The following is a 25,065-nucleotide window of genomic DNA, read 5'->3' on the forward strand; positions in this document are numbered from 1 at the left end:
TTATGCAAATATAGATTTTTATGAAATAATTTATAAAGATTGAGGTCAAATAGAAATTCCTCAAATTAAAGTTCCTCTATGGTTCAACAGAAAACAGAACTAAACTTCATTAAAAATTGTATCTACATTGAGTTCTAAACAGTCGTGCACTCGATAAATGCATAAAATCCTGCTGTCTAAACATCAAGCTTCTACTCGACTCTCAATTTAATCATATATTCCAAAAAATTGTATATATCCTTAAACATTCTCAATATAGATATCCCAAAGAAAAAAGATTTTCTAAAGACTGAAAGCTACCTCAAACTTGTTAAAGCTCTATGCTTCAAATGTCTGAAGCATCTACCTTTCCAAACGTGTTGTTCCTGTGCCACAATAGAATTATCAAATGAAAAAATAAAGTAAACCAAATAACGAATAACAATACTTCATTCGAATGCTTATTATTACGAACCAGTTGATTCCAGCCACGTCCGATCGATATTCTCTTCGCTCACGGTCGAGGGATCTCGTTCGAGCTGTAGTCAACGAGGACGTCGACGACGTCGTCGCGACCAGGGGTACCCGGCGACGAGCAATCAATCCTTCATTTTATTAAGAGGCTTACTCGCGCCGCGATTTCATTCCGGCTGAAGTGGGCTGATCCAATTCGATTTCATGGCGCCCCCTCTTTGGCATACCACGCCGCTCTTTTCCATTGACGAGCCTGGCTCGTGCAGAAGCTGATCGTCCAATTCCCCCCGGCCTATCAGAGATACATACACAGCGGATTTTTCCCGTCGTTCCCTGTCGTTCTTTTTGGGAACCGATCGCAGCACGTGGAAACGTGACCGAACGCCAACGTTCCACAAATGAAATGCATACTGGTAAAAAAATTAGGGCCACCGATAATTCTAGAAATTTTTCGCGGTAATCGTTGAATTAAAAGGACAGTAATTTAGTAATAATTTTTATTAACTACTAAAGTACGTACATATACAGAGTGTCCCAAAATAGCTTCGACTCCCGGAAAGGAAGGGTTCCTGGAATGATTTGAAACAACTTTTGCAAAAATGTTATCCGTGCCTTTGTTAACAAAATATTAACGAAAAACCCCGACCAATCAGAGCTCGGCCGGCAGACTCGCGCTTTGATTGGTCGGGGTTTTTCGTTAATATCTCACTAACAATACCTCGGATAACATTGTTGTTAAGGAAAAAGTTATTTCAAATGATCCCAGGAACTCCTCATTTCCGCGAATCGAAGCTATTTTGAGACGCCCTATATATTACGCACATACATATTAATAATTATATATTATTGTATGTAATGTCTTACTATTTTTTAGTTTTGCCAGACAACTCTCCCGACATGAATCCCATTGGAAATTACCGGAGTTTATTTAATACCTTTGTATTCGCATCACCTGTCACCACAATAGATGATTTAATCCTTGTGTGGGTAACGAAAATATTCACGATTATTGAGCAATCAAAATACCCCTATTCTGACAGATTAGATAAACATAGATAATTTTAATTTTGATACTTTTCCGAAACTTTTAGTTCTTCCTTCTTTTTTAGTTCTTATTCTTGAATTTAAACCAGAACATAAACAATTGTGAAAGGACATTTAGAAATGGGTACCTAGGTACGCGGTTGCCTTCACAAGAGTAAACAAAAAAATTCTGGATATTCTAGTAGTTAATAAAAATTATTATTAAAATACGTTCTGGCCTTTCAATTCTACGATTATCGCAAAAAATTTGGAATCTCTCTTTTTCCACGAATAATTACCCTATAGGGGCATGCCACGCGAAATCGGACACATTTTGGAGTAACATTTCGGATTTTATCGACACTTGGATATGTTGTAGTCTTTAATGGTATATAAAATTCAACGCAGCGTTAACTTCAATTAATTTTCATAGTGCCGATTTTAGTCTCCATATTTTTGAAAATTAGTACATAAAGAGGACAAATAGGGCAATATCTTCATTTTTCCATATTTGTAAATAGTGCTCCGCTATTATAATATTGAATGTTTTAAAAACAATTGCAAAATAAATGGTTAAAAAATATTCCAGCGCAAAAGCTGGAGTGTGTTTGTGCGCCGACGTACGCAACGTGGTGGGAGAGCGAATTTGGGTGTTCGAAAGTCCGTGTGAAGGGGAAGTCGCACGCGTGGCAATATGTTTAGTGGCAATATAGTTAGAGTCCACTGTATTGGAATAATTCGCGACAGAGTCGTCGACTAGTAGAACCAGATGAGTCACGCGTACGTCGGACACCAGAAATTATAAAGCCCGTGAGAGAGCCAAGGGACTAATTGCAGTCGCTTTAACTTCCAGGTGTTTTCATGTTCAACGATCTGTTAATTTTTCAGCCGGTCTCAAAGGGTATTGTTCGCGGCAGTGTGTCGCAACGGCTGGAAATGTGGCGAGACACCACAGGACGCGATGAACACTTTCATTTCGTAATTAAGAAAACTCCAGTAATTGTTCGCCGCGTATACACCGTGAGACGATCCGTTCGCGGAATCTTGTTTGCCGAGCTACCTCGTAATAAAACATTCGCGCGACGTTTTCCTGACATTGTATATTTCCACGTGAATTTTTCCACGTGCTGTACGAGCTGAGTGGAATAGGATCGAAACTTATTGTTAATTTATTCTTTATAATCGCATCGACCTCTAACAGAAAGGCTATTACAGATGTAAGCCTCCATTTAGACTTGAAATGCTTAATAATAATAATAAAAAAAAAAAAGAATGGCTATTAGCGACTACAATTGCATTTGAAATTGCGATAAGGTGAACCAGGGGTGTCAAACTGGTGGCGACGTGTATTTTTGTGGCCCACAACGACTTATATTTTGTACGAATTGAAAATATTGTCAAAATATAAGCAATTTTAAATTTCTTTGTATACATGTAATACATAGCGGGACCTCCACTATGATTGTTCGGCTAGACTGTGAAATTTAATGATTGAAATAACTATATGGTATAAATACATATTGTGCGACTCGCGTGAATTCTCTACTTGTTAGACAAATGGCCCGTGATTGAAATGAGTTTGACACCCTGGGGTAAACCAATCAGTGAATGACCGAATCGTTGAATTTATGGACGTTTGAGATTACTACTTTCATTGGATTTATTTGTAACAAGAAAACAGCTGTTGAAATTGCAAATATATTTTTCATGAAATTACTAGAAAAATAATTACTTGTCCTTATCGTAATTTTTAATAAATTATTTATAAAGTACAAAACGTGTAAAAGCCCAGTAAATCACTGCTACGTTCCTGAAATATTTTTAATAAAACTTGTACGTACAGTAAGTCAATTACTGATTGGTTTACCCTGGTACAGTTTTTAGTAAAGTTTCGCTTGTTTCTGAAAAGCTAATAGCTGTAGTATTTTTTTCGAATTATTCAAACTGTCCATTATGGTTGATGGGACCGATATCAAAGTACCGTTTATTCAATAAAAATGTGTTGACCTTCAGCGACGACAGTAACATACCCGCGAAAGAAGATTCGATTTGTGCTCTTGGTTCCACTGGTGGAAGAGCTCTCTCTCCCCTTTAAAGACTTCGATCAGAGTTCACCGCAGTGTCCTTGACCCTCTTGCGAAGATATTCTACCGAGAAAGCATCGAAACGAAATGGAAACTAAGATGTGCACGGCGATAGCTATAGAGGAAGACTCAATAAGGCACTGTCGCCGACAAGGTGCTTTTCGGAATTCCTACGAAGTATATTCACCGTTATTCGGATTGTTGCAGCTACTTAGGCCTTACGTAATTTTGAACTGGACGTTATTTATTACGGTCAACAATTTAATAATTATAGAAGGTTTCTATCGAAGTTAACATGTTGACTGTCATAGTGGTCACCGATGGTCGGTGCCATTGAATTACACGAAGAAATATACAAGTTCTAAACAGGACCATTTAATCTTTTATAAATATACAGTTACTAACACATACGTTCATATACTTTCGAAATAACAATTAAGCGATAAACTTGTTATGCAATTCCTTTGTATGTATACTCATTACTTTTACCTTTATCGTCCTTTTGTGGCGTACAGTAAATACTCGATGAATGTTCGAAGGCACCCCGGCACTAAACATTAAATATTTTATAAACTAATGGTCATATGCGACTGAAACGAATATCATTGGTTTTAGAATTCCAAGCTCTATCATTCTGCTAAACCTCATTAAAAAGTCAACGTTACACTTAGGAATCTCTTCTTGTAAGTGTCGAGAAGCTTTCGAACACTCATCGAGGATTTACTGTATATTTTTTAGTTTTAAAATACAATTAGCGGTTCAATACGTAATTTGGACAAATAACTGTGACAGCCTTCCATGAACAAATTTGTGAGTTACTATAATTACTAATAATGACAGTAATGAGTTGCAATTGGAACCTTATCAATTTCGTCATTAGTAAGTAAAAATTATAGAAAATCCACGACAACAGAGTACAACTAATAAACAGTAACAATTTCCACAGAAATTTCGTCTCCAAACATTTCAAACGACCTAACAAGAAAAACCAAGTAGATCCAGAAAAACATTTCATTCACCCACGGCAATACTCGTCCCAGAACCGTGACCTAACGCAACAGCGAACACGTTCATCCCCCTCGATTACCCTCGCTGAGGCATCGTCGGTCCAACGATCGCCACCACATTTTCCCGCTCACCCGCGGTGAATGAATCACGGCTCATTATCGTGGTACCTGACACAGCGAATTGAACAGGAGCCAGAGGGGTAGACGAGAACTGGGGTGAGACAGACAAGCGATTCACGGCGCTTTATGGGCGAGAACCAGAGGGGCTGAGAAAGAGAGACCAAGTGGAAAAAGGGGAACAGAGAAAGTGGGAAAGAGAGAGAAAAAGAGGGGGTTGAGAAAAGGGAGAAATAGAGGCCAGAGAGCTGACTTGTGAAAACGAGGAGAGAGACGATTTTCCCAGTGAAGAGGATGAGGAGGGTGTCCCGGATCGGGGATCTCGCGCGGAAGAAAAGAGCGGACACGAGCAACCTGTTGCTTTACAATGAAGACTGATATCTGTCTCTATTCAGGCGGTTTCACGCTGCGCAACACGTTGCGATCCCCCTAACCCGCGATACATTTCCGCAGAATTCATACGAAATATTATGCCGCGACTCCGCATCAGATATCGTCGGTAAAATTTATCGGTCTGATGGAACTAAGGGATTTCTATCGACCTCTTTCTCCGAACAATTTCTCGAAGCATGCTCCTTGTGGAAGTATACATACAGTATCGGACTAAATTAGTAATAATTTAATTTATAATTTAGTAACAATTTAACTTCTTAGCTGTGAACGACGAGTATACTCGTCATGAAGAAATGGCATTTTTTTGTGTAATGACGAGTATATTCGTCATGCGAGAAAAGTGATCACCATTTGTCAATTAAATTAAAATTTTCGTGCAAACAAAAGTATATTTAAAAATATCAGATATTTTAGACTGTTTTGAGACTACTTGATTAGACTACATAGTTCTTTTTATATCATTTTTCCTAGCAATTTTTTTTAATTAATAAGAAAGTTATGAATGTTTCAGTTTTGTAAATAATATAAATAAATGTAAACAGTAAAAGTATTGATTTTTCAAAAAATAATTGCAAACGGCAATGAAAGTTCGTTGTTTCCCGGCAAACAATATGATTTCTGGTAGTTAACAGTAATAATTTATCGAGACCCTACGATAGCCGCAACTAGCTCGCAAACTATTAAAAGTTGCAAAAAAGACTAACGAATAAATGCTTCCTATAAATGATCTACGTATCGGTTCCATTTCTCGAATGTAATTATCGGTTTGCAATCAACAAATGTTTGTAAGACATTCTTATAAAAGTATCGTTTAAATCTGTTGGAATCCACCGATAATATGCGCTCTACGACGGAGCTCTACAAGCATGAATACAGCCGTTCCCTTAGCCGGGACTTTTATTGCATCCACTTGAAGAAGGGACTCAGGGTTGTTACGAACCAACGCAGTTAGTCAAGTCCGGACAGAGCCCCCGTCAAGACCTAATAGACACTTTTTGCTTTTTCAAATTACAGACAGTTTTTAACACTTCATGCTAGATTACGTGTATTATCATTATTAATAAAGTATATTTTAAACACCTTATTCCAACAAAATCTTTAACTGTACTCGTAAAAACAAGATAAATACAACCATGGACAAAAAAGATAAATCAACTACTATAAATCAATACCATAAACGGTCAAGATAAAGAGGGGAAGGAAAAGATTGTTCTTTCAGATTTCATTCCAGTAAGTGAACTTTGGATCTATAAGAAGTATCTAGAATATTAAATTTGCATACGGTGCAATTTCTTTTATCGAAGTCTGCTGAGATTTATGAGAAACTCGTGATAAGTAATAACTCATGCGCTTCTGCGCACACTGTTCCCCGCCGGAAAATATGTTTACGGTGACACGCTTGAAACGAAACGACCCAATGCAACGAGATTTTGGCCGAGCACGAAATTCCACGCAGCTCTCGTCGTAAACACTGTTGTAAATATGCCTAATTGGTGCGCTAGACGTCACGATCCTTTTAGGAAATGATCCCCCGAAAATGAACGACCGGCGGGGCTCAACGCTTCGCGATTTATTGTCGATCGTCTTGCGGTATGGTATAACGAGCACCCGTTGAGTTGGACTGGTGGAGAGTGATTCACGACCACTATTATGTAACGGGGGGTTGGAGTTAAAATTGAATGCGTGTTCTTGTATTTTGACGTTAATTTCCGGAAGAATTGCATTTAGAATCAATTGTGTTGCGAATAAACGTATTAGGCGGGTGGTAAATAAGTGGCCGATCACAATTCATATAGGGTAAACGTACATAAAGAATTGAACACTTAAGGGATTTTGTAACAATTAAATACGAATTTGAAATAATAATAATATTAATAAATATTCGGCATATGAAAATTAGATCTTCTAATATCTATACATTTTTATAACGTATAGATTTCAATTTGAAAAATTGGGAAAATGTAATTAATTAAATTAAAAAGAAAAATACAGATTTCATCAGAGAATGAAGAATATTAAATAAATGAACATTTCTAACCAATAGCGCGAAAATTGTTTGAATATGAAACAAGGACTTGAAAACAATCAATATTTAATCATTTTTTTCGCTTAATAACTAAAATTACTCGTTTTTATGTATGTATAATGTTCATTTACTGATGTACCCACCCTATGTAGTGACACCAGAATCAACTTTACGTCATTCAGTAAAGTTTACATATGTACATGTACTTATTCTTATTTTACAAATTTTAATTCTCATAACCGTACAAGCACAATTGGAAAAATTCAACAGTAACCGTAACGTGCATATTCACATGGCCATTTATTTCCCATCAATCAAATATTTAGACTGCACAGACAACGACCGAAATTATGGCACCAAGATACGTTCCTCTTGTTTTTGTAAGAGTATGTCTCTGAGAAAGCGATGCAGAAAAATTATACGGTACAAGCATATCTGGCCATTCCAGTAAGTAGAATGAGTAAGTAATGGGCAAACGAATTAGTCAAACCCAATACAATTATTTCGGAATCTGACGAGTATTTATATAATTTGGAATTTCTAATTTAGAATATCTATAGAAATAGAGAATTGAATATCTTTAGAATATCTTTAGAAAAATGCAGAGGTCCTATTTCAGCTTATACCTCTTCAAACATGGAATTTCTTTCAATACAAATTCACAAGTTTTCCTTACACCTATATGAATGTATAGGCAAAGTTACAGATTAAAATATTTCTTAACACTAGAACTACCAAAACAGTCAAAATTACTAATTAGTATATCCTTATAACGACGGTCAACACTTTCTTCTTTTCAAACATACTTTCGAACGAGACCATTAAAAAAAAATACTGCATTTTTTATATGATTAAATATGTACAACTCCTAGCTTAAATTACATTTACAAATCGATGAGTTAAATATGGTTTTTAAACACTGGGGTCGAAACGGACCCGGGTCACAGTACTCCTAGGGTTGAAGAAATTGCAAAAGTCGCGTACTTTTGACCCTGAAAGAAATGAATACTCTCTTAAACGCCTCGAGCATACCCAAATGAATATCGACCACAGAGACGCGTCTCCCGGGGAACTTTCGATTCACATATCCCACGGTCTGGCAGGAAAATAAATGAAGCTATTTTCGTAGACATCGCGCATACGTTAGCCGAGATCGCCAAAAGAGACGAATAAGTAGAAGCGAGACTCTCAAACGTGATCGGCCTTTCGATCGGCTTTAATCGCAATTTCCAAGGTAACGCAGTCACGCCGCACGGAATCACAAAGAGGACACCTTTGATCGGTTTTATCACAATTGAAATCTTCAACGTAGCTCAGAATTTTTCCTCCGGATAGAAAAATCGGGGTTAAAGTAGTGCCTCGATAGATTACGGCCTCGAGTAATTTTCTTCCGATTAGCTTTCACGCGACTGACATCTGACTGATAATTATTATAAGAGACCACGTGTATTTTCGTTACGTGCACCATTGAGTAATTTTTTGAGTTTTGCATTAATAAGCTGAAAATGTTAACCACGCGTTTTGATTGGTAAAATGATATAGGTTGTTGGAAAATAAAAACGAATATTGTTCGGAAACCACAGAGTAAGTACACTTAAGGGGTCCTGCCACCGAGACGCCCCGAAAAATTATCATTTTTTAGGAATTTTTTTCAGTGAACCAAATGTTCAACATAAATAGTGTTGTCAATTTATTAATACACTTATTGAGAGTATACAAATTTTGTTTTAAACTTTTAACAATTCAAGATTAAAGTTTTAAAAAAAAACTTTTCAATCAAACTTTAATAGTTAAGAATTTTTTGAGGGTCTCACAGTGGGAAGACCCCTTAATAAGAAATAGGAGAATGCTCTTTGATACTTTTCCTTAGATCAATTTTCAGTGAACCCACTAAAGATTCTTATGGACTAATTAATTGTTAAATATATTCTCAACTACATCCTTCGATAATTTTCTCAATGAACCCTCTATTTAATTGCATCATAATATCGGTAGTAGGGTAAATTACATCGTATTCATGTATACAGAGGTAAGAGTTCCTTCAAATTCTTATTATTCAACTTGAATTATATGTATTCTAGTATTCACGGTAATATAATAAAATCAGCAGTTCAAGGGTTGTGCCAGGCTCCAATTGAATGAAAAACTTTCTTAAAATTACTCAATGATAGACAGCTAAGCTTTGTTGAAATAACGATCTCATCGGAAAGATTCGGTTTTCCCTCTCTAATTCAGCAACTCAGCACATAAGTAACTTCTAACAATAAAATAATAACGGAGTAACGTTTCGGGTTATTTTTTATGAAATTTCGTGTATTGTTTTATCTACTGTTTTGAGTACCATACAAAGAAAGGTATATTTTAAATGATATACATATTGTGACTGACATATACTATAAAACAATACATGAAATTTTATAAAAAATAACCCGAAACATTATTCAATTATTTTGATCCGCTAACTATTATATAGAGGGTGATCAATAACTTCAGAATTTCCAACGTTACGAATGCCTAACGAATTTTAACATAATACAAGTGTGAAGACCCTTTTCAATAATTTCAACGATGCTCACACACTCTTCAATGGTTATGTCGCACCAAGCTGTTACGAAAAATATAAAATCAAACAAAACCGCGCCTACATTTGTTACGTTATATACAGAATTATGCGAAGAATCGAATAAAAACATGGGACGATTACATATGGCAACACAAAACGCGATAATTTTAAATTCCCAGTTATTCCGAACCACAGTGTACACAACGCCCGTAGCATAAGGCTGTACACTCCAAGTCTAAACGCTCCCTCCACCCATGATCAATTCCCAACGACCGTCTGTACACGCCTGCAAAACCCAAGAAATCCGCCGGTCGACTCATTACGAATGCGCGGAAACCCGCGATTCTCGCATGAAACCAAGCAATCTCCGCAACTCCAAGAAGACAAAGTCCCCGAGCGAGGAGAAAGAGAGTGTGCTCCCACGAATTCCATCGTCCCCGACAATGCTTTCCGCCGAGCAGCCCAAGCGATCACCAGCGGCCGAGAGTGCGCTCTCCGGATTGATTTCCCATCGATCCGGCTCGGTCTCGTCCGGCTCGATCACGATTTTCCCATCGTTCAGGGGCCCGGGGCGGCTGCAATCCACCGTCGTCGGAGTCGTTTCTTTCGTGGTCGACGACGGAGACGGGAGCCCCACGAATGACCCCCTCCCCCTTCCCGCCCTCCTGCCGTGACTGACCTGCTCGCGCTCGCGATTCCCCGGTAGAGAGAGAGACGGCCGCGTTTCGATCGATCGAGTCGTCGTCGGGGCGCCCGTGTGAGCGCGACAGAGGCCTAGCGCCAAAATAAATCAATAAAATAGCGAGTTGAGTCGGCCCCGCGTACCACACACGTCTCTCTTACTCACTATGCAATCTGTGTGTGTGTATATAAACGCGCTCGAGCACACATAGTCGCGTGGTAGTAGTAGCGCATATAGTGCCCGCGCACCGCACGGATATACGGGCTGAGACGGACAGAGGAGAACGACCAGCCGAGGAGTGGAAGGGGAGAGGGGAGGGAGCGTAGGGGAAGTGAAGGAGGGGAACGGAACGGGCATAGATAGAAGGGGCAGGAGGCGAGGAGACGAGACGCGACGCGACGAGACGAAACGAGACGAGAGAGTCGAACGAACGAGCGAGTAAGTGAACGAGCGAGCGAGCGAGCGAGGTCGAGACACGCGGCAGCTGTCTGGCGCCAGGGGTCCCCCTGTTCCCTCAAACAGTCGCGCCGAATGCCACCCACCTTAGGCCGACCTATTGTGCCATTCTGAAACCTGCATCCCGGGAGCCGTCGCGCGCTTTCCCTCTCTTTCCTGCCCGCCGCCGTTCACGACCTGCTCCTCGTCCTGATCCAGGTCGGGCCCTGGCTTCCTCTTGTCCGCCTGTCTCTGCCGAGATTTGACGTCATTATTTATTATTAATGCGGCGGCCTCTTCCTCGCGCTTTGCATCGGCGGCGCATCGTCGACTATACGCTCGCTACAAGGCTTGGTTGGTCGGGCTGGTGGTTTCCATTTTCCTTGCCTTTGGACCGAGCGGTCCCCATGAACGACGGCGATAGGGTATATCGGGTATGATGATTTCGGAGGATTTAACACTAGAACTACCAACGATAAACGCATATTTGCTTCGATCGGTGGATAAACGTGAAAGACTTTTGGAAATTTAAAAATTTAGAAATTGACTAATTTCTTCACTTTCATGTCGTAATAAAAGGTGCAAAAGATCTGAGAAAATGTATTGTCATAACATTTTAATCGTCGTTGTAAGAGTGCATCGATAAGTCATTTTGACTTGCTCGATAGTTCTCTAGTGTTAAGGTGGCTCGCGTAGTTTGAATAATACATTCTTAAAAGCTTCAACTTTCGATTGCTGCCTAAAAAGGTTAACGATCGAATTATTGAAAAAGAAACGTTACAAAAATGCCTTTTTAACACGAGCCTTATGGAACTGTAGTTGGTACTGAGAAGTTTATCGATCTTTTTTAATTACAAAAAGACATTTTCATAAAAAATTAAGTGGTTATACAGTTTTTTACGGAGATTGTGATGGCACGGAAAAAAAGATGTGTTAACGATCAAATAAAATTAAAAGTTAAGATCAAAGTATGCAAACTTAGGTTTCAATGCGTTTGATAGTATCTTTTACGCATGCCTGTTATGAGCGTCAACGACACTTGTTTTCCTTTGGTTTGTTCGACAAACTTTCCAATTTTTTCTTCAAAATTACAAAAAAAATTAATTTTTTTTTAGAAGGAAAAACAATTTTTTTTTTAATTTATTTGTAAATTTTTTTCCATTTCAGTATTTTGAAGTAGTTTCAAATATTAATCATTCAAATTAAATTGGTAAAATTAATAAAAAGCATAAAGCGTCTATATGGAGGCCCAGCTGGATACGACACCAAACGGATAAACTACATTAACGATTTGATCCCTGAATTTTCTTTTAAGAGTAAGAAAAAATATTTGGTTACACATTTTAACTCGGTAGACTGTTCAGATGATATTTTGTTTAAAAGAAATGTTTATATGTCCCATAGATTTATAGATATTAAATGAACACACATGTGTACATTAGGTGTCAAGTATCGCGTGACACCTAAGAGAGCGCAAATGAGGAAAGAAACATAAAGCATTTTATAACACTTCATAATAATGTATTAATATTAGAAACTGAAGAAGACATGTGCAATACAAAATTGTACTGCTTTCAGGTTCAATTTCCAGACCTTATGCAGACGACTTAATACCGGTTTACAGGCGCCTCAGGCCTAAAATAGCCGAAAAAGGGGGGTCTTCAAGGCGTTATTTTTTCTTTCAAGTTTGTTATTAAATTCTCAATTCATTGGACCTACTAAAAGCATTCAGAACATGAAAAAATTCAAGTTTATACGGAATATATGCATCTGTAACACACTGTACCTAAAGCTTTGTGTGAAATTGTAAGAAAATTCATGTACACAAATGTGATCACCAGGTCTAAAAAAGCTTAAGCTAGGGGGAATGTAAGACCTCGATTTCGAATGGAAGGAAAATTTTGACGGATGGTCGGAGGTAGGGGATGGGTGGACAGTTTTCTTTGGTATGTTAGACGTGTGGTCTTTTGTATATGGAATGTTGTTTGAAAGATTGCCAAGGGCTTGAACACGAATGCCGCGAGAGATTAGTGATCGCGACTCGCTGCCTGTATATTGATTCGAGAGGATTGGAAACGAAACTCTTTTCTGACGTAAGAGCATGCAGTGTCTTTGGACTATACATATAGTGGACTTTTGTGGGAATTTTATTGGTTTCAGGGTTCATTGATGATGGATGTATGTAGATACTTATAGGTGATCCTAATGTGTACATTTTTATAGACGACTTTAAAGAAACGGAAGTTGATTCGAAGAGAAATTTATTTCGCGAATTGAAGGGTTCGTTAAGCTTGAAATAAAACCGAAACTTCTTAATTCTAACTATAAATTTACAGTCCAGTGATTAGACGAATGTTGATTAATAATGTGTTGATAATATTTGCAAATGAAAAATTTCTTTAAAGTGAACTTTACAACCATCTTGTTAATCGAAAGTGTCAGAAGTATAAATAATTTTGAATTATTTTAGTTACTGTTATGGAATGTAGATTGATAAAATGTTCAATTCTGATCTCGAATAAACGCAGAACAAATATCGCGTACCTATGCGGAAGTTACATAGAACGATACATGTTACGTTGTGTAACTACAAAATTGTCACCCTAATGTTTCACAAAGGAAATAGTGCTGTCTTTATGGGTCTGAGCACACAAATAGTTGCACTGCTACTTGCTAACAAGTATCTGCCAATTCGATTTATCAACGCTGTGTAGTGGTATTATTGGAGGTACCAAGAATATCAAATTGTGCTAAAATGTAGTAAAGCGGCTTGCACTTCTTACATGTCATCCTAAACTTCAGGGAAATATCATCTAGTTTCCTAAACGATTGAGTAAAAGATGTACACTTCAAAAACTATATTACTGAATAATTGATATACTAAACACATTTTCTATTTTGGAATCTAATTCATTTTAATTAAGTCAGTTGTTAAGTTTTTAATTATTATTATATTTAAAAAATTAAATTTTATTATATTTTAAATGTAATGGAATACATTCGAAGCAAATGTATGACTAAAAATGTGTTTTGTATACTTTCTTTATTAACTCATATTTAATTTCGTAACGAGAGATAAACTTATACATAGATAACGAATCTTTTACTTTGAAATTAGCATTGCAACAATGAAAATTTAATTTTTAAAGTATTCTTGACCTCAGAACGTTGATGTACAACTTGCCTTACTTATTCCGTCAGAACCTTTTATTTAAGCAACGCAGAAATGTTAATTGCGTTAAGACTTTTATATCTCAAGCTATTTTTGAAGACATTATTTTCTTTCTTAATAAAATATTCAATCGACGATACAAATTAAACCATCAATAGAAACATACGTTAACATTCATAAGTCATAACCATACATGACATTTCAACATTCAATTTGATCATAATGTTTTCAACTATGTATACTAAACTGACATTCCTAATCTACATATTTTATTCAAAAATTGAATAGAATGAAATCTAAAAATATTTATAATTATGTTCTAGCCCCTGTTAAGTGGAAAACAATAATCTTCAAAAGTAATATTTTTTACCAAAATATCTGCCCTCCTTTCATCGCTAAAATTCTCCACCACCCTAAATTCCTCTTCAATTTCCTATAGTTTAATTCTCCACGATAATTTTCCCCTCTTAAAATTCCTCAATCTCCCCCCTTGATTCAACATCAACAGAAAAAATACGTTATCTCCGCAAAAAGGAATGTATCATCGATCAATATACATTTGATCAACAAAACAAATTAAGAAAAAAAAACACAAATTCAATCTCCCTCGCGCTCCTCATTTACTGTCTTCCACAGCTCATTAAAGAGAGCACTCGCCGCGAACGATAGCGATTCGCAGCTGACTTCGGTGCCGCCTGACGTTTGTCAGAGCAGTGGCCTTTGCATTGGCAAAGCCAGATAGCAAAAGTAAAGGTCTTCGACGACGGCACGACAAGGAAAACTCGCGTCGTCCACATGTCTTCTCCGATTATTCAACGACGACACAATCTGTTTCTCCTTTGAGCGATTCAATGTTCGCCAGCCGACGACTAACAATAAAACGTTCCCGTTCGTTTTCGGCGCGTTGCACCGAGAGATCTCGCGTAATTCGTAAATTGGTGTTTTCTCTGCCGGCGATAAAAAAAAATAAATAAATAATGCATGCAACATCGTCAGATAAAGGAGGGGGCACAATCGAAAGAGGCGTTAAAAATTATCTCACCGAGAACGTCTCCGAGTGTATTGAGCAATTTACGGTCGCGCGCGCGCGTACGTTGGTTCTACTCTGGTACGCTTGTTGGTATTGTATACCGCTCGTTTACTTTTTCTTTTTCTTCTTCTTTTGCTTTTTTTTTTGCAACGTCCGCGCGTCGCAAACAGCATTGTTTTGCGATGCAGGTGCTTGCGTGCGCCTCTGTTTGACGTAGTTATTAATTTACAACTGGCCTGCCTGCCACGTAATATTTTCGAGCTCGACCCGCCAATTTGTTGTGTTCCGATCGAAAATTAAAGCGATTGAAACAATTCCCTTTTGATTTGGAGGTGTAATGTTTTCTCTGTGGGAGAAAACTCGAAAGTCTAGGAACGTGATGTCCTCGTAAGAGAATATACAGTAACGTCTCGATGAGTGCGATGAACTCGAGGTCCGTTTCGGAGCATTTGTTGCAAGATAATATCTTTATTAATTTTGTTTGTTGGACCATTTTTGTGGAACTATGGAAAAGTCGAAAATTCATGTGGTTTATGAATATGAGTTCCACCGTGGAACCACAGTGTCGGAGACATACCATAATATAAACGCTGTCTTTGGTGAAGGATCTACAATTAAAACTATGATGGTTCGAAAAATTCCAGAATGGAAATTTCAACCTTACCAGTGACGTGGTAGGAAAATAATCACCTGAGAGCCGTAGTAGAATCAGATCAATCTCCAAATACGCATGAATTGAATATATGTATAGTAGCTCAATTGGTTGAGATCGGTAAAGTGAACATATTATGTTTTACTTGTCGGATTTCATACTTAATGATCCAACAGGTAATGCTTAAGAGTATGTGTAGTTTCGAGACTACTTTTATAGGTTTGATTTAAACACCGAGATCAGACGTTTAGGTATTTATTGGCGGGCTGTGGATGTTTGAAGAGGCAATCTAATATAAAGAAGCAGAAGTTGCTCAGAGATTATACTTTATCGTAAAAAGGGTTTTGATGTAATTAGACCGCGGATGTTTTTGGCAAATATAGATTATAGGGACTAATTTGACGACACCGCAGTCAAACAAAATTTTGTTTACTGTGTTAAGGGTGCCATGTGATTCCACGTCAAACAAAAATGTTATTGGGCTTTGTTAAACTTTACACGGAGTTTCAGCTCTAGATGCATAAAAATCTGCAGAGTATTTATAATAAATGTGATATATTAAGACTATCAAATTTAACGAAAGTTATATTTTACTGTCTTGTCCGAACTGGGTTTTATGAGTATTTCACTGTATTTCCCTGATCTATTTTCTGTTTATTAATGTTTCATCCATATAGCAAGTCGAGTAATAATTTCTGTAAAATTTTAAGTATCTACTGAATATTTTACCGGCGAATGCACTTTGAGCATACGACTACCATATATAATTATGTTCACTTGTATTAATTCCTTTTTATTTTAAACCACGTAACAATTTCAGTAACAAAGCGTAGTGTTAGACTATTGGCTAAAAATGACATCATATTTATATGACGCCGAAAATTTTCCTTTGACAAGTTTTACATGACTCTTACGTTACTAACAAAATTGTACTAAAACTACTATGTCACGCTAGGTAAATGCTTGCATTGGTTAATGACGAATAATGCATGAAAATCGTACTAATTCGACAGTTTTGCTTCTGTTAAACTACTGTTTTTCTTGGTTCATTCCAAACGATTCCAGTTTTTAATCAAATTTACTTCTAGAGTACAAGTACGGAATTAAGATATATAAACTAATAATGAGTAACTATTATGCGCCTACTTGATCAAAAAATAAAAATATTTTTTTGATCACCAAAAAAAAATTTTTGGTGATCCGCGGGTCTGTACACTGCCGCTCGAAAACGTGGAACACCCTTTGTTCGTTCTTCACCCTGAATATTTCTATCATCCTGTTATAAGGCCGCCTAACAAAGCCTGTATGTTATTATTTTTCAAATTGCACAATTAAATCGCAGGTGGCACTGCTTACTAAAAATGACTGAAAAGCGCACTAAACCTTGAGATAATTCCTCATAAAATATTGTAAAGAACCTTGAATAGATTAATGTTACAAAGAAAACTAGTAGACGTTAATAAAATGTTTGGGCATATCATGGTTAAATAAATAAAAATTCTCCGTGTACAAACTTTGTTTCATAAATACTATTAAATATGGGAGGCAAATTCCTCAGCAATGGCGTATTATGGAATTTATAGTAACACATAAATATTGTTTAGAAAAAAAGAATCTTTCTCAAAATTCAACGGTGCTCAAAACTTATGAGCAGCAGTATACATTGCGCCGTAACTTTAAAAATTCGTTTTCCGAGAGCGCTTGAAAAATAATAATAAAAATACTCTAGTCAGGCCGTAATGATTAATGATCAGACACGTGGATTTAAATAGCTCAAAAACCTCTTTAAAATTCGCTGGAAGACGTCTGCCTGAGTGAACCGGTAAAAAAAGCGTTCCAGAAAAAGTCGACGCGTCAGAAGACGGACAAAATCACGATCGATTCAAAACAAGATGTTCATCGACGGTTGGAAATACACCTATCCCCCGATTTAGACGGAAGATCGGTTCCTCATAATACCATGTCAATCGAAATTACGACTTTTTATATGAAGACCCGTAAAAATAGAAGAAAAAAAACAAACTACGTATAATGTAGTCAGTTATTTAATTAAGTTTGTTTATTACAACCTAAAATCAAAATAAAATACAAATTAGAAACAAAAAATATCAGTCCATTCATGGAATAACAAGAATTCACAAAAGCAAAACGATATGCACCTTTCTACTGCTAAAGATTTCCTGCGCTAATTATAAAAAAAGGGGGGGAAATTCCTTTTTTAGGTTAGTGCCAGTGTTAACAAATGAACGGTACCTACCAAAAAATGACTGTGTCCTCACGAGCAAACTCGGCTTCAGTTCGAGGAAAAAATAGCGTAGTTGAATGGCCAAATTGGTAACTTTAAAACAGGTACAGAAATAACTGTTAAACAGAATTTAAGTTAATTTGACATAAATTCCAGTAAAGAGTTTGCAGGTCAGTGTAGAAATATGTGCTCAGCATAAATTTTTGTTTTTAACAGTTTCTATTTTGGGTCACTCCACGCAAGATCGGACACTTTAATACGCACCATTCCGGATTGAGTTCAAATTTGGATATGGTGTTCATATTTGGATATGTGGAACCGGTGTAATTCGATTCAGTGTTCACTTCAATTAATTTTCATACGGCAAATTTTAAAGTGTCCATATTTCTGAAGATATGTCCATACAGAGGACAAATAGGGCTATATCCTCAATTTTTTTTCAAATGTTTAAGTAGTTCCCCGGTATAAAAACAGGACATTTATTTAAAACAATTGCAAAATAAATGGTTGAGAAATATATTTTTTAACTGAAATAATTTTTATTTGGTACTCTTACGTCTCCACTGTAAGTACCCACAAAGCTCATTTCCCTCAGTTTGTTAGTTCAGTAGTTATGGTTTATTGAAGAAAAGGTTGACACTAAATTTCAAACAGCTGTAAAATCAACAATTGAATATTGTCAAAAATCCTCCAAGATGCGTCTATATATCGCTAAAAACTACAACATATCCAAATTTGAACAAAATCCGAAATGGTGCTCCAAAAAGTGTTCGATTTCGCGTGGTCATTATCCTTTTGGAAAATCTGTTATTTTTCAAAGAAAAAGTACCGTGTAAATCTGGGAATAGGTGTACAAAGTTCGTGGGCCGATCTCGCGGGCGTTTCTGATACGCGTGGAAGGCGAAATGGAGCTGTCGCGGCGTCGGCGAACACGCACCGCTTTCCTCGTTCTAGTCGTGGCCAAAAGCGTTTCTGGCGTTCCACGAAGCAACAAGCAAGAAGACACCAGGGGAGGGATGAAACTAAGAGAAAACAAGAGAAAGAGAGAGATAGATGAAGCAGTCAGCTCGCTGGAACGCGCGCGCCCGTGCTCTGAGGAAATTTCTTCGTGTTTCGAAGGGAACACTTTCGTCCGTATTCATGCCTCGTATTTAACGTCTCGCGTCCACCTTGTTCGTGTGCCTTTCTTTACGAGACAGGGCTTATTTTTAGAACGGCGATATTGCTCGGAATTATGCAGCCGCCGCCGGGCATTAAATCTTCACCAAGAACGTCGATCTTTGACCTTGCTCTCCTTCGTTCAGCGTAATCATGATTTTGCATCGGAGCGCGCGCGCGCGCGCACGTCTTGCGATGTGGCTGTCTACCGCGGCCGAAGAAATTCGAAAATGGCGCCTGGAGTGTCGCTGCTGCGCTCGACCGAGCGGAATGTCCGTAGGTACCGGAAGAAATTTTCAAGGAAAGAGAAAAAAATATGTGAATCTGACATGGAATATTTGTGTACGTAATTGTATCACTTCTGAATATGTAGAAAAACGTACACCCGTCCCTCGATTTACGTGGAGTGTCTGATCCATGTGGTTCTTCTTATTCGGATAAAAACCGTCTAAATGGTATGAAAAAAAAATTCTCAAGGAAAAAGGCAGTATACGTTATAAAAATATTTATTTTACAATAAACTAAATGGAACGAATACTCCGCATAAATCGAGGGATGAGTGTACTGTACAGTAAAACAATTTAATAAAACATTTTCGTGGTTATTAAATGTTTTTAGCGATTTTTTATAATAATTTTCGATTTTGCAGCTATTTTGCGGGTATTCTTACGTGAAATCCTTTTCACGTAAAAATCAACTTAATTTAACAATTTGCAGAGCTACAAAATCGAAAATGATCATTTTCTGAGGGTAATGTGTCTGATTGAGTCAAAGTTACCCCAACTTACTGTACACTTCTATTTCTGTGAAGTGTCTTCTAAATCTATGAATTTTCATAAAAATCCGCAGTCTAATTATAAGGTTAAAATACGTGGAAACAATATTTCTTTTTCCATTTCTGTTGAACTATGTTCAATCGAATGATTTATATTAGCTCACAATGTAAAAAATGGCTGAGGCGAAAGAGGCAAAGCAAAGGAAGTACAGTAAATCCTCAATGAGTGTTCGAAGTCTTCTCGGAACTAACAAGGTGAGGCCCCCAGGTGTAACGTTGACTTTTTAATGAGGCACAGTAATGAAGCCTGGGATTTTGAAGTCAACCATGTTTATTTCAGCCACATATGGTCATTAGTTTATGAAATATTTAATGTTCAGTGTCAAGCAACCTTCGAACACTCATCGAGGATTTACAGTAGTGGCTGTTCTTCTGTGCAACCCTGCAGAAAACTATAAACTGTAGCAGAAGTGTTTAACTCTTTGAAACACAGGATTTTACACCAGAAAAATGTCTAGTCCCACAAAAATTTTTTTCTATAAAATGCGACAAAGTAGTTTTATTTTAATTATTCTTTATTCATCGTCATTTAACGATTTAAAGGTGATACCAACAAAGTCCCATCATGCAAGTACAAGCATTAAAAAAGTAAGATATTTTTCCCACCACTATGCTTCAAAGAGTCAAAGGGGTAGAAAAATTCGATTGCATGCATATAAAAGTCTTTTTAAACTTTCCGTAGCCTTGTGTTAGTCTTCTTTAACATAAGGGCCATTTTCATAACATTCAACCAGATCACATTACACATGGCTTCAAGTCCAAAAAAAAACCAGCGAAATTCCACGAAAGTACGAGTAGTAGATCTGGAATTAGGCTGCCTCGATCCAACGTTCGGATTTTAGCGGGACCTAAAACGAGAATCGAAAACGTCCTCGTTCTCCAGCCGAAATTAGGCCCGGCCGAGGGGACCAGTCTTCCGAAGTATTCAACGGGTCTTTTGGTTAAACTCCGGATCCGTGGACCCGTCTACGGCGATAAATTTTTGCCGTCTGTCCCGATCAGTGATTCTTTTAAAAAGATCTCTCGGAAAGTCCTGGGTGCCTCGGAGCTGCAAACCAGTTCAGCAACCGGGGGAATCTTTCCGATGGTCTCTCTGTTCCCGTCGACACGGAAGTGAAAAACGCGGCGAAAGACGAAGAGAAGAAATCGTTCGTAGCATCGTTCAAGGTTAACCACGTGGATATAGGCGTAGCCACCGGCCAATGGCGTAGCCGGAGGATCGATCTACTCGGCAGAACAACCGTTAAGCCTAATGAACGGCATTTACGCGATGTACATTTTTGTTTTCGTTCGTTCTTTCTTTCTGCCATTCTGTTTTCTTTTTTCTTCGTCGCAATCAACTATGTATTAGCAAATATGTACACGTCCACTCTCTGTTCGAATGTTTCTCGTCGTCGCGTCGGGGCCCCACGATCGCGTTAACCGGCTCTGTTTGCATATTTCGAAACGGTAAAATGTGCCGGGGGACACGATTCATAAAATCATCGAGCGATTGACGCTAATCGTGATTGACTGTAATCATTAACAGTACCGACCAGCCCGGACATTCTTATCGCCGATCAATAATGGTAAACGAAGATATACTCCATTCGAGGGGGGGGGGGGCATTTCCTCCGTCGCGATGCGTTTAATGGAATTAAAGTTTCTTTGGAATTTAAAATAGGGAACGGTCTACAAAAACGACCGTGGATTAAATTCGAGAATCTTAACGAGGATATTCATAGGCATCCTTTTAGCTTCCATTGATGGAAATATTACTGGTTTTGGCATCTTCGATTCATTTACGAAATTTGTCTCGATAGGGTCTAAGGACGATGAGATATTGATAATGTTATTGGTAGTGTCTCTTCGATTAAGACGAAAAGTTTAAATGTATATATACATATTTCATGTTTTGTTGCAATCTATGCTTTGGATGTTTTTCATGGTGATGTGTGTAAATTGCTTCATTACGAATGAACTTGACGTCTTCGACTGTTTTACTACAGCGTTTGATGTTATTCGTAATCCATCTTGTACCAATATTGCTACCCATTCAGAAAATAACTCTGAGCACGTTTAATCGTCACGCTAATGGTGCCCGTCTTGATGACCAACGTTGTGTTACTAAATTGAACTAACTAAAAATATAAATAAACAGCAAACCTATCCTCTATCACCTGAAGCAAACGAAGCTGAACGGAACTCTCGACGCACCGAAAATATCAAACGCCCCCATCGCGGTCTAAAAGCGTTCCCCGCGTGAAACTTCTCAGCTCGTTGATCCTTCAGAAGCGGCTCTTCTTATTAACGAATTTCTCCATGACTAATCCCTTTATGCCGCGCAGCTACAACGTATCGAACAGCGATCCACGCTAACTATCCCCGATACAAGCGATCAAAGCTTCATTATTCAGTTTGCATTCCACGAAACTCATCTCGATACGGAAAGCACATACGGTCAATGTCCCTATTTCTAATCACGTCCCGATGTCTACTTAGTATAAATATTTTTTATTTAATGTAAAAGGTTAAATAATAAATTAGTCATACAAAAAATTATTTAAATTAGTTCAGTATTTCCGTACAAAATGCTACAGCCCGCTGTTCAATAGATGGCAGCATTTTAATAGAAACAAATTTAACAAGTATGCCATCGTAAAGAAACATGATTCGAGCGGTTCCGTTGCGATCGTCGGTTACACGGGCACGCTACGTTTTTACTATAGAAAACTTACGGAATCTTTAGTATTATTCGCCAAAGTTTGGTTTTGGCCCCTCCATTTTTGCTGATCAGAAATAGAGACATTTTATACTTCGTGTTAAAGTAACTATTATGAAGTTAAAATGTTTTTAAAAATACTTTTATTTACATCTAATTATAAAAGGAGGTTTAGATTTTATATCTAATGAGTACCTATTTTTTTTTATTGTTGTATAATAAAATAATAAAAATCAATTTCTGCGATAGCAAAACTCTTATGTGATTAGAAATAGGGACATTTACCGGGTTTCTTCTCGGTCAAGTAATAACCAAGGCGGGTTATCAACGATAACGAAGACTGTTTTTATAAAATAAAATCCTTCGTAAACAGCCTGGACTGGGGGTAACAGGGGCTCAAAGGGTCAGGATCAACGAGCTGTAAACGGAATGGAACGTTCCGTGGCTTCCTTTTCTATGCAACCCGCGTTTTCGTTCGCGCGTTGCACGTCGTCGGCGTTGATAGACGCGAGAAGGGGTATGCATAACCTTGAGGACATAGTTACCTTCTCCGTTGGTGGTAAGGGAGCCGGGAAGAGGCACGGGTGTGCTGTTTTTGCACCGACGTTGATCCCCTTCGCTGGGCGCACGATCTGAAAATAAACGGCAAACCCTTTAGGAGCTTCCCTCGTGAGACACGCTCATTTTCGTTGCTTGTTCCGGTCGTTTTTCTCGGTTCGTGGCTAACCATTCGCGCGTCCCTCAATTTCCGAGGAAAGTTCGTGTCACATTTTTCTGAATGAATCGAGACCGTTTGAAGCAATACCGAGCATCGAGCCGCTCATTCGCCATGGTCATTAACTCCACAAAACAATAAATAGAGAAAATTAATAAAATTATACAATTAAGCCCCTAATGGTTTAGGAATCAAATTTGAAAAAAATTTGGAAAGGTACTTTGGCCTGTGAACGGCTCAATTGATTCTTATCCCGATTTAACACTTTAACGGTATTTAACGAATATACTGGTCATGAGGACATTACTACATTTTTGGTAATGTCGAGTATACTCGTCATGAGAAAAAATAAAATATCTTTTCTTATAAAAATTGAAATTTTAGTAAAAACTAGAAAATATATTTCTTTTATTAAAATAAAGGAATCAAATGGGTACGCATTTCCAAAACCAAATTCTACCGTTAAAGGGTGAATTATTTTTTATCGATAACTTAGTGTACTGACACTGGTATTCTACAGGACGCCTGATGGATTTTTGTGCAAATTTTTGTGTATGTTTTATGGCTAAAAATAAGGTAAAAATATTCGGGACTGGTTAGTGGTAGCTATAATGCTAAGTACATATCGACGTGGGAGCAACTCTCAAAGAGTTACTGTCATGTGTATACATAGTAGAGTTAGGCAAAATGTAATATAATTACAAAATCCAAATCACAATTACAGTGTAATTTCAAAGTAATTGCAAGATAATTACAATTACATTATAATTAACTATACTAAATTTACAATAAAAATTACAATTGTAAAATTACAATGTAATTGTAATTGCCCTGCAATTACATTGCAATTACATTGTAATTGCGATTCGGATTTTGTAATTAGATTACATTTGCCCAAGTCTTATACATAAATATAGTAGGTGGGAATAATAGACCGAAAAAGAAATAAGTTTGGCAGAACATGCACCGTCCTCAATGATCACAGTAGGATTTTCTATTTGATAACGTTAACTTTAATGATAGTGTTACGTAACTATTAACTTGTCCTAAGTGATTCACTGAATTGACAAGGGTATAATAATATAATAATTACTTTGAGCTACAGAACGCGCTGCCAAATTTCGTACAGAAACCTGTCAGGCACCCTGTATATAGAGATTATCGATATTAATAGTAATATATTTATATTTAATAGAATTTTAGTATTACGAGGATATAAATATATGATCCATGAAACTTGATATCGTAAAATCAAATGCCGAACGAGTAAAAAATCCAACTAGATCATAAAAAGTTGACACTTTGATCGTCATTCATTACGACCATCTTCCCTGCGCACGGTGTATTTTCACTATAAAATATCTCAGACACGTAAATGTACATCAATTAAATTATATTTGAATTTCTACAGCTCAGTTCCTGTCTATTGGGAATCATACGCATGACCACGTAGTCGAAAAAATTAATTACCATATTACGTATTTCTTACACGGAGTCCAGACCTGTGACTCTGGTAATTGAACTGGAATGTAATTAATTTTCTTATAGGACATTTACGATAGGAGCACACTATCGACTATCATTCCATTTATATCACCCTGTTAACAGAATAATACTTCGTCGAAGATTTACAAGCGCATTCCTTCGAGCATCTAATTACAGAATTTATCAATTCCTAACGACAGGTTCATTTTGTAATTATATCTTTCGGGGGATGTAAATATTATTCGGATCAAAACCACCCAAGAGTATCGGTAATTATATCCATGTTCAA

The 25,065-nt window shown here is 37.4% G+C and overlaps 1 protein-coding gene across 1 annotated transcript in view; it reads right to left on the reverse strand.

Annotated features, from left to right (window-relative positions):
* The window catches only part of LOC107194691 (mothers against decapentaplegic homolog 6), a 109,297-nt gene that overhangs the window by 46,931 nt on the left and 37,301 nt on the right, over positions 1–25,065 (reverse strand). The window contains exon 3 of the mRNA XM_015584354.1: positions 23,122–23,208. Coding sequence (XP_015439840.1) covers positions 23,122–23,208 — 87 coding nt within the window. The remainder of the gene's footprint in view (positions 1–23,121; positions 23,209–25,065) is intronic.

This window comes from Dufourea novaeangliae, unplaced genomic scaffold (assembly GCF_001272555.1).
Source record: "Dufourea novaeangliae isolate 0120121106 unplaced genomic scaffold, ASM127255v1 scaffold12, whole genome shotgun sequence".
In the NCBI taxonomy this organism is placed as follows: domain Eukaryota; kingdom Metazoa; phylum Arthropoda; class Insecta; order Hymenoptera; family Halictidae; genus Dufourea; species Dufourea novaeangliae.